The 11,119-nt window shown below is 54.0% G+C and overlaps 1 protein-coding gene across 1 annotated transcript; it reads right to left on the reverse strand.

The window, feature by feature from the left end:
* Nucleotides 1-317: 317 nt before the first annotated feature.
* On the reverse strand, nt 318-8,601 carry LOC136553347 (uncharacterized). The gene is made up of 3 exons (XM_066544803.1): nt 8,383-8,601; nt 5,560-5,633; nt 318-2,172 (listed from the first exon to the last, which is right to left on the reverse strand). Exons 2-3 carry the CDS (start codon nt 5,565-5,567, stop codon nt 801-803), a joined length of 1,380 nt encoding a protein of 459 aa, XP_066400900.1. The 5' UTR covers nt 5,568-5,633; nt 8,383-8,601; the 3' UTR covers nt 318-800.
* Between the last annotated feature and the right edge of the window lie 2,518 nt (nt 8,602-11,119).

Consider the following 11,119-nt stretch of genomic DNA (forward strand, 5'->3'; position numbering starts at 1 on the left):
AACTGAGGGCCCAGAACTGGACGTAGTACTCAAGATGTGGCCTCACCAGTGCCAAGTACAGGGGAAAAATGACCTCCCTGGTCCTGCTGGCCACACTATTCCTGATACAGGCCAGGATGCCGTTGGCTGGAGCAGCGGCCAGAAGATAGTTGATGAGCCCAGGCTAGGAGTAAGGTCCAGCCGATCTCCAGCCAATAGGGCACTGCCCAGACCCGAAGTCCAGGCGTTGTGCCTAAGCGGTGTTAGGCTTATGGGCAGTCGGCCGCGGGTGGGAAAACTCCGAGGCTGCAGGCGCGGAAGAAAGGGCGACTCAGGTCTTCGGGGGAAAGGTTTTATTGGGAGGGGTAGTGACGGGTCGGGGAGCCGGAGGCTGAGCCGAAGACTGAGCCATGAGGCAGGGAAAAACCTCAGGTTTTATATGGAAAGGGCGGAACCAGGGGCAGCAAATCAAATAGAGGTACAAGAGATACATTGGAGATTGACAACCGTTAACATCCAATGGGAGAAGGTTGCGGGTGGGGCCCTGGCCCCTGGACCAATCACTCGACACCCCGGCCAGAAGCTTCTGGAAAAGGAGGAAGGGGCGCCGAGTGACGGGCAGGTAGCCAGAGGAGGGGACATGACAGGTAACCAGGGGAACAGGGGAGGGGTACAATGACTGACAAATAACTGAAACCTGGACTAGACCACAACTCTGAATCAAAGGGGAAAACCAAACAGGCAAATGCAAACCACAACATCTCCCCCTTTTTTGTCTAAAAAGAAAAAGGAAGGGGGGAAAGCAAGCGAGTCCTTTGAAATTAGACGGCTGACATCTCGCGTGCAGTCTCTGAGTCGAGACTTTCGTCGCTTACACTGCCAGAGTCTATTGCGGAGGCCGGGTCTTCTTTGACTTCCGGGAGCTCTAAATGATTTACGTCGATCATCGACGATTTTAACACAAGTCTCTTAAGCAGTCCCCACATTAGGGAACAAGCGGCGACGATTGCAGCTACAACGAAAACTACGTACAGAACAGATTTGAGCACGGACCCAGCCCATCCCGATAGTCCCCAGCCTTTAAACAGATTCCCCAGCCAGTCTGATGTTTCGTTCTTGATCTCATGGACGAGTTCTTGCATTTTACGTATGGAGACCCTCGCATCTTCGGCTTTCGATGACAGATTTAAGCAGCACAGGCCCTCGAATTCCTCGCAGCTATGATGGTGCAGTAGCAGGAGGAAATCGATGGCCGCCCGATTCTGCAGGGTCGCCTTCCTAGTAATCTCCTCGTCTGTAAGGAGGTCAGTCAACGCGGCTGAAGTAAAATTGGCTTGCTTTGCCACCCAACATTCTAGGCGGCCCAATTCGCCTAGAGATTTTGCGATTGACACCCATGGCAAAAAAATGGTGAGTGCAATCGATTTTGGCTTGGCCCAATGTTCAATTTTAGAATCACAGTCTGGGTCGAAATCTCGTAGGTCTCTTTTGGAAATGGCCAATTCAGACTGTGACTTCTTAACTTTCCAATCTCTAATTTGGGTAACGTTGGGGGAAAGCAGCGTCAGCTTGCCAAAAGTGCAGACGCCTCCGGTCAGACGAGGGGGGATGCCTGCCCACGCCCGGTCTCCGCAAATAAAAAAGGTCCCTCTGGGCAGCGCGAGCGGCTTCACCCCAAGGGTGGAGGCGAATGGTAGCCGAATAGTAAAATTGCACCACCGCGCTGCCCGATACTCAGGACTGGATGGTCGGATGTCTGAGTACGAGGAAGACATAAAGGGGGCATACTGAAACCAAAGGCAAACAGAAGACCTTGCGGAGCCAACTAAATGAAGCTCTGGAGGGTCGGACTGCAGAGGGGTCAAGCTTCTGAGTCCATCCCTCCAGGCATTTTGGGCATCTACCATCAGGGGTGGATTACGGTGCAACAAAGATCCTAAAGTAACATTAAAAGGGTAGGGAAACTCAAAAAGAGGCAGAGGGATCCCCACTAGGCAAGACGACATCGGGTCTTCAGCCGAGCCTAGGTCCAGGCAGATGTGCTCCTGGCCCATGGCTTGAGCGAGGGTCCTCCACACGTTCGCCCTTGGCTGGGGAACTATCCAGGGACTCGCGGATGGTGGAAGAGTCCCGACGAGGAGGACTATCGGGAGAGCTAAGATGACCATTGGGTTCACGCCGGCGGGGAAACAACTGAAAGCAAACAGAAAACAAATATGAGAAGGGGCACAGGTAAAGGGAGTCTAGTCCAGGACAAACTGAGGCTGAAATCAGGGTGGTCTTCCTCTTATAGCTTCCTCCGCCGCCGCCAACACGCTTCGGTGACTTGATTTACCTTTTCTGGTTTCTGACCCTTCTCAGGGCGGAAGGGCTTTACCCACTTTGATGGAATCCACTTCGGACCTGAGGGAGTGGACACGCAAGCGTATCCCCTTCCCCAGGTCACGAGGTCAAAGGGCCCTTCCGTTTTCCAAGTCTCCGGATCCCTAATGAGGACAGGAGGCCTGGCCCTGGGTTGCAGCTGCTCGTGCTTCCCGAAATGTCGCACTATGGGCGGATTTAAATTTTCAAACGAACAATTTAAAAAATTGATCGTGAAAAGTGCCCGTGCGAGACGGATGTGGGGGGACTCCACCTTCACAGCCGAACGTTGTTGTTCTAAAACTCTTTTCAGGCTCTGGTGGGTCCTCTCCACCACGGCTTGGCCTGTCGGGGAATAGGGGATGCCGGTCTTATGCTCTATTCCCCATTGCTGCAGGAAGCTTCGCAGCTCCCTGGATTTATACGCTGGGCCATTGTCTGTTTTGAGAACCTTCGGGATGCCCAGGACAGCGAATGCTTGAAGCAAATGCTTCTCGCAATCCGCTGCCCTCTCCCCTGTGTGGGCGGAGGCGTAAACTGCGCCGGAGAAAGTATCCACTGAAACATGAACATACTGAAGACGGCCAAAGGAGGGACAATGGGTGACATCCATCTGCCACACCTCGCAGCTGGATAGGCCTCGGGGGTTCGCCCCAAGGGGGACGGTCGGAAGCTGATGGGACTGGCAATGGGGACATGTGGCCACGATGGCCTTGGCCTGTTCGCGTGTGAGATGGAATTGCCGAACTAGACCAGGCGCATTCTGATGGAAACGCTGGTGGCTGATCTTTGCTTGACCAAAGATATCAGGAAGCGGGGCTGATTGAACAGGAGCGGCAAGGACGTCAGCACGCCTGTTGCCCTCCGCAATGAACCCCGGCAAATCTGTGTGCGACCTGACGTGCATCACATAAAACGGTTGCTCTCGGTGGGAGACTAGATGAACAAGTTTGGAGAGCAAGTTGTATAGAGGGATGTTCGCCACCTCCTGCAAGATAGCATTTTCAGCCCTGGATACTACACCGGCGACATAAGCTGAATCAGTAACCAAATTGAATGGTTCAGGGAACCTCTCGAAGGCCCGGACGACTGCGTCCAACTCGGCAACTTGGGGCGAGCCCTCTACTTCGGTGACATCGGCCTCCCACCTCCGAGTTTGAGGATCCCTCCAAGTCATTACTGACTTGTGGGATGCTCCGGACGCGTCCGTGAAAACGGTCAGAGCCTTCAAAGGGGTTCTGCTCTGAACGGATTTTGTGGATAAAGTGAACTCTTGATTAAACAATTTGTGGGCCGGTCGATCAACTGCAATTTGACCGGTGTAACTATCCAAAGCTAATTGCAACATTTCATTGGTTTCCAGGAGATGGTCGAGCATTTTTCGTTTTAGTTGGCCCGATTCGAATTTCAGGGGGATGTGGATGCACTCAAAGTCGACACCTGCCAGCTCCCTGATTCTTGATCTAGCCTTTCTGATCAACTCCGCCACCAGCTCAGCGGGCCGTGTCATCCTCTTGGACCTATGATGGCTAAGGAACACCCACTCTATGATCAAGAGGGGATCCCTTAAGCCCCGGTCCTTGCCTTTGATGTTAATGTCCCATTGAAAGATCATCCCATGGAGGTGCGGCAGTTTCCCTAAAACAACAAATTTGAATGGCAGGCCCGGGTGACATCTGTGGGCCTGCCTGGCCGAGATGGACTTTTGGATTTTCTCCAGAGCAGCTTGGGCCTCTGGCGTGAGGGACCTCGGAGAACTAAGCTCCTCTCCCCCTTTCAATAAATTGAAAAGGGGGGCCAGGTCTTCAGTTGGTATACCCAGCCAAGGCCTCACCCAATTCAAGGACCCACACAGCTGGTGGACATCCGCTAGGTTTTTTATATTTGTCTTAATAGCCAATTTTTGGGGAACAATGGTCCGCCTAGTTATTTCAAGACCCAGGTATTTCCAGGGTGGCATCCTTTGAATCTTATCATGCTGGAGCTCGAACCCTGCAGCAACCAATGCATTGATTGTCAGGTCAAGCACGTGTGTAAGTATGTCTGTGGTCGGGGCACACACCAAGATGTCGTCCATGTAATGATGAATAATTGCATTTTTTGCGGCTGCTCGGATTGGGGACAGCAGGGAAGCGACATACCATTGGCAGATCACCGGGCTGTTCTTCATGCCTTGTGGGAGGACCCGCCAATGGTAGCGCTTGCCTGGGGACTCACGGTTGGTGGCGGGAACCGTGAACGCAAAACGCGGGGCATCATCCGGGTGTAGGGGAATTTGAAAGAAGCAATCTTTGATATCTACAACTGCCAAATTCCAATTTTGGGGGAGCATCGTTGGGGACGGCATCCCTGGCTGGAGAGGCCCCATATCTTCTATAATATTATTAATTTGACGGAGGTCGTGCAGGAGCCGCCACTTATCTTTATTGGGCTTTCTGATGACGAAGACTGGGGAGTTCCACGGGGACGTGGTCTCCACCAGGTTGCCCTTAAGTAACTGCTCCTTTACGAGCTCGTTGAGCGCCGCCAATTTCTGTTTATTGAGCGGCCACTGCACTACCTGTACTGGTTTATCTGATCTCCAATTCAGCTTCCAGGTAGGGCGCTCGTCAGTGACCGCTGCCCGAAAAACCTGGGGAGCCCCTGGAAGGTCAATTCGGGCTCCCCATTGGGCCAAAAGGTCCCTCCCCAACAAGGGCTCCGTATAATCTAGAACGAATGGGCGCACTGATGCCAATTGCCCATCCGGCCCCGTAATTTGTACGATGCTCTTTGATTGCCTAGCCAATTGTAAACCCCCGACACCACGGATGTGTCCTGGTGCGTTTTGCAACTCCCAATGTGACGGCCATTCCCGGGAGGGAATGATCGTCACATCTGCCCCTGTGTCTAACAAGCCCTTGAGCGGCTTGCCTTCTCCCCCTTTTGAAATATAGCAACTGAGGTGTGGTCTCTCCTGCCCCAAGACTTGGGCCCATGCTACTGCAAAACTTTGGTCAGATGGTGGGTGACCAATGGCCCAAGTTAATTCAGGGATAGGGATTGCTTGCGCAATCACCTGCCCTTTGGGCAGGAAGACCGGGGGTTGGACACAATGCAGCCCGACAGCGAACATCTCCGGGTCCGATGGTAGGAGACCCGGAATGATGTTCACTGCCAGTGGTGTGTGCTTGGTGTCTCCGACCACGACGTACTTACATCGGATCCGTCCCCAGTTACCTGGGCATTCCGGGTTCACAGCGACGAGATGAAAGTCGGAGTTCCGGAGATGTAGCGGCTCCGAAAGCTGCAACCTGAAAGGTCCGAAAGCAGAAAAGGTAGTTAGAATCGGCTTGGTTTGAAGCGTATTAGCAAAAGTCACATCAGGTAAGGAAATGTCCGATTTTGACGGCGGCGGTCCCTGATTCCTCCCTTCCCTGCGCGATGTTACATTCCCCGCCTTATTTATGTCGTGGCGCAGGGGGGAACTGCGCTCTGTCCCTAGTTTTTTGGCGGGAGAGTCCCCCTCTGTCCCCTGGCTCTCCTGAACTCGTAAAATTCCCGCCGCAACGGGCAGTCTGGCATCCAGTGCCCTATTTGGCCGCACAGGTGACAAGGTGCGGTGGCAGCGGTAGCTCCCGGGGTGGGTTGACGGCTGGTGGCCCCGGCGAAAGCGTCTCCCGATGTTTCATCTGCGGCGGCGACTCGGGGCGGTGGTGGTCTCCTCTTCTCTCCCTCTCTAGTTGGTAGAATGTGGACCTTCCGGGCGCAGACTTCAAGCAGGTCATGCAGCGAGGGGGCCGGGTGTACCGGGAGGCTGAGGATGGCGTCCCGGCATGCGGTGTTACAATTGGAGGACGCCACCTCCCTGATGATATGTTCCCGGGCGCCCTCATCGGCCACCTGCTGCTCAACAGCTCTCCTCAACTTCTCGACGAAGTCGAGGAAAGGTTCTTCTGTGCCCTGGAAGATCCTGGAAAAGGAGAGAGAGGGGGCCGCCCCCGGCAGCGCCAGGAACGCTTTCTCGGCTGCGCGGGCCGTCACCCGGAGCGCCTCCTGGGGTAGGCTACTCGCCTGCGAGTGCCCATCCTCCCAGTTCCCGGTCCCCAAGAGCTGGTCAATTGCGAGGACATTACCCATGAGGTCCACCCCAGTATGAGGTTGACCCCACAGGCCCGGGAGAGCCTCTGTCACTCCCCTCTTCCAGGCAGCCTCCCACATCGCCCGCTCGGTAGGATTGAGCAGGCATGTGAAGAGGCGCCGGATGTCATAGGGGGTGACGTCGGCCTCGGAGAGTGTCGCCTGCAACACTCCCCGGAAATACTCATTGTCCCGGCCATAATCTTTTTGGGCTTTGACCAGCTCTTTGATCTGCGTATGATTAAGGGGGACCCACTGCCTGCGCGCCCCACCGTCCCCCTCAGGGTGATAAACGACCGGGGCTGCCGATGGTGTGGCAGCGGATCCCGGTTCCTGGTTCCCGGCCCCCCCCCCTTTCCCCCCGGACCCCGGACCGTGGGAACCGGAAGGGGGGGCGTGGGAACCGGAAGAGAGGGAGGCAGGGGCGTGGCTGAGAATCTGGGGAGGGAGGTCCGATGTTGAAGGACCCTCCCAGGAGGCGGAGTCAGGAGGTGGGACATAATGATGAACAGGAGGCGGAGCGACAGGGGGTGGAGCCGTGGGAGGTACCAGGGGAGGAGCCACAGTGGGAAATGGGGGAGGAGAAATGGGTGGGTAGGTGGGAGGAGGAATGGGAGGTACGGAGGAGGGGTTTGGGAAGGAGGAGGGGCTGAGAAAGGGGCAGGGCGGAAAGGCGGGACTATGGGAGTGGCTGAGCGGCAGGAAGGGGTTGGAAGTCTGTAGGAAAGGGTTCTGGGAAGAAGAAAGGGGTTTTCCCGCCGACTCAGCCATGCGGTCGCCTCCATCTTGGGCTCCCTGGGAGCCATTTTGCGTCACTGGAGGCAACCGGGACTGAACTGGGGATTTAGCAACTGGGGACTGTGAACACGGAGAACTAAGAACTGGGGATTTCAGGACGAGAACTGGGGAAACAGGAGACTGGGCTGGGGAAACCGGAGAAGATGAGGAGTCCCTAGGAGTCTGGCCAGGACTCCTAGGGCGGGGGGACGGGGAATTCCGAAGAGGGCCAGGAGACGACTGAGTCCCCTGCACCTGGCTGGGAGGGCGAGCTGCACTCTTCAGAATCCCGGACTTACTTTTAGAAGGGTGGGGAGAAGGGTTAGGGGTAGAGGGAGCAGAACTCGAACTGGGGAGACAGCCAAACGTAACTTTTGGTCTCTCTGAGTCCCCTTTTGTTCTCAAAATACTTTTAATTTGGGTTGATAAAAATGCCAATTGAGAGAACGAGGCGTCCCCTGCCCTGACCAACTCCGAGAGTCTCTTAGAGACTCTCCGCCAAAAGGCAGGATCTTGGATCAAGGCAGGGCCAGGAGACGACTGAGTCCCCTGCACCTGGCTGGGAGGGCGAGCTGCACTCTTCAGAATCCCGGACTTACTTTTAGAAGGGTGGGGAGAAGGGTTAGGGGTAGAGGGAGCAGAACTCGAACTGGGGAGACAGCCAAACGTAACTTTTGGTCTCTCTGAGTCCCCTTTTGTTCTCAAAATACTTTTAATTTGGGTTGATAAAAATGCCAATTGAGAGAACGAGGCGTCCCCTGCCCTGACCAACTCCGAGAGTCTCTTAGAGACTCTCCGCCAAAAGGCAGGATCTTGGATCAAGGCAGGGGAGACTTCGGGGAACTCAGAGGAGATCCATCTAACTAACCTCTTAACTTCTTTTTTGTTAAAAGAAACACCCCCCCTAGCAAGGACACCCGCAACTTGGAAGAAAAGCCCTTTCTGGGCTGCTGAGAGCTTAGCACCCATAGCTCAATAAGATGTTACAGATCAGCAGCCACAGCCCAGCCTTCCCCGCTCCAGTTAAGGAAAACGAAAAATTGAAAAAGGGTGCTACCCACCGGCCCCTGCCTAGAAAACTGAAGGGAAGGTGACGAAACACCGAGGGAGGAAAGGAGGCGACAGGGAGAGCGACGAAACACTCACCAGTCCGGGGGTGGCAAACGGAAAACTGGGGCGGAGGAGGTCCTGCAGCAGGGACGACTCCGGGTGCTGGAGCTGCCGTCCGAAGTCCCCGGGGAGCGCTGCTTCAGAAGCGAAGCCTGCTCAACCTCAGGGTAGTTCCGCGGCCAAGGGATTTTTGTAATCCTGCCCGTGGGGTCCGCGTACCGATGGTGTTCTGGGCTCTACTGACCCGAAGTGCTGGTCAGGAGCTGTCCGGCGAGAGGGGCCCCACGTTGGGCGCCAGAACTGGAGCAGCGGCCAGAAGATAGTTGATGAGCCCAGGCTAGGAGTAAGGTCCAGCCGATCTCCAGCCAATAGGGCACTGCCCAGACCCGAAGTCCAGGCGTTGTGCCTAAGCGGTGTTAGGCTTATGGGCAGTCGGCCGCGGGTGGGAAAACTCCGAGGCTGCAGGCGCGGAAGAAAGGGCGACTCAGGTCTTCGGGGGAAAGGTTTTATTGGGAGGGGTAGTGACGGGTCGGGGAGCCGGAGGCTGAGCCGAAGACTGAGCCATGAGGCAGGGAAAAACCTCAGGTTTTATATGGAAAGGGCGGAACCAGGGGCAGCAAATCAAATAGAGGTACAAGAGATACATTGGAGATTGACAACCGTTAACATCCAATGGGAGAAGGTTGCGGGTGGGGCCCTGGCCCCTGGACCAATCACTCGACACCCCGGCCAGAAGCTTCTGGAAAAGGAGGAAGGGGCGCCGAGTGACGGGCAGGTAGCCAGAGGAGGGGACATGACAGGTAACCAGGGGAACAGGGGAGGGGTACAATGACTGACAAATAACTGAAACCTGGACTAGACCACAACTCTGAATCAAAGGGGAAAACCAAACAGGCAAATGCAAACCACAACAGTTGGCCTTCTTGGCCACCAGGGCACACTGCTGGCTCATGTTCAGCCGACTGTTGACCAGTACCCCAAAGTCCCTTTTCACCTGGGCACTGTCTAGCCACACCGTCCCCAGCCTGTAATGTTGCAGAGGGTTATTGTGGCCAAAATGCAGGACTTGGCACTTGGATTTATTAAATTTCAACCTGTTAGACTCTGCCCATCCATTCAACCATTCCAAGTCTCTTTGCAGAGCCCTCCTACCTTCCAACAGATCAACACATGCTCCCAGCTTAGTGCCATCTGCAATTTACTAATGAAAGACTCAATCCCCTCATCCATGTCATCAATAAAGATATTAAATAGAACTGGTCCCAGCACAGACCCTCAAGGGGCACCACTGGTGACTGGTCACCAGTTGGATGCAGCACCATTCACCACCACCCTCTGGGCCTGGCCATCCAGCCATTTCTTAACTCAGCAAAGAGTGCTCCTGTCCAAGCTGTGGGCTGCCAGCTTTTCCAGGAGTATGCTGTGGAGACAGTGTCGAAGGCCTTGCTGAAATCCAGCTACACAACAACAGCCTTTCCTGCATCCACCAGGCAAGTCACTTGGTCATAAAAGGAGATCAGGTTGGTCAAACATGACCTACCCTTCCTAAATCCATGCTGGCTGGGTCTGATACCCTGGCCATCCTGTAAGTTCTGTGTGATGAGACACAGTATAAACTGTTCCAGGACCTTACCAAGTACAGAGGTCAGGCTAACTGGCCTGTAATTGCCAGGATCCTCCTTCCCACCCTTTTTATGAATAGGCATCACATTGGCCAGCTTCCAATCATCTGGAACCTTGCCAGTGAACCAGGACTGCTGGTAAATGATGGAGAGAGGCTTCACAAGCTCATCTGCCAGCTCCCTTATCACCGTGGGATGGATCCCATCTGGTCCTATAGATTTATGAATATCCAAGTGGCTCAGCAGTTCTCTGACTGCCTCCTCTAATGGGAGGACCATTCTGCTCCCTGATATCATCAAGCAAACCAAGGGGACAGTTATCCTGAAGGCAAGTCTTCTCACTAAAAACTGAGAAAAAGAACATGTTAAGCACCTCTGCCTTCTTCTCATCTACAGTAACAAAGCTCCCTTCTGCATCTAATAAAGAACAAACGTCAGTCTTACCCTTCCTTTTACCATTAATATATTTATAGAAACATTTTTTGTTATTGTTTACAAAAGTCGCCATTTCAAGTCCAAACTGATTTTCTTCCTACATACTCTAGCAGCTCTCTTAAATACTACCTGAGAAATCTGACCCTCTTTCCAAAGATATTACATCCTTTTTTTCTTCCTGAGTTCCTCCAAAATCTCCTTGCTCATCCAGGCAGGACATTTGCCTCAGTGACTTGTCTTTTGGCACACAGGGACAGTCTATTCCCCACTCCCTGTTTTCCCATTGGTTAATGTAACCCTGCCTGTCCACCCTGGCACTTCCTATTGGTTCCTGCCCTTTGTACTGCCCCTATGCCCTTAGTTGATTGGCCCTGATGCTTTGCTCCCACCCCTCTTTTGCATATTTATACCTTGGACCCTCCATTGTTCATTATCTTCTGTCCCTGGATGCCTTCAGCACTGGACTCTAACAAACCCTTGCTGGACCCCATACAGAAGAGCCTTCTGTGTCTCACCTGCCTGTTAGCTGTGGTGTGCTTGAGTGCATTACTGTCATGTGCCTGCCCAAATCCTCTCCCTCAGAGGATGCTTGTGGGGAAGGTAGAAGCACTGACCACCTCGCCCTGCTGCTACACTTTTATAAGTATGACGCTGAGAATACGGAAAATGATAGCATTTTCCACAGTGTAAAATGTTTTGACTGGAAATAATCCTGC

Source organism: Molothrus aeneus, chromosome 1, assembly GCF_037042795.1.
Source record: "Molothrus aeneus isolate 106 chromosome 1, BPBGC_Maene_1.0, whole genome shotgun sequence".
NCBI lineage: Eukaryota > Metazoa > Chordata > Aves > Passeriformes > Icteridae > Molothrus > Molothrus aeneus.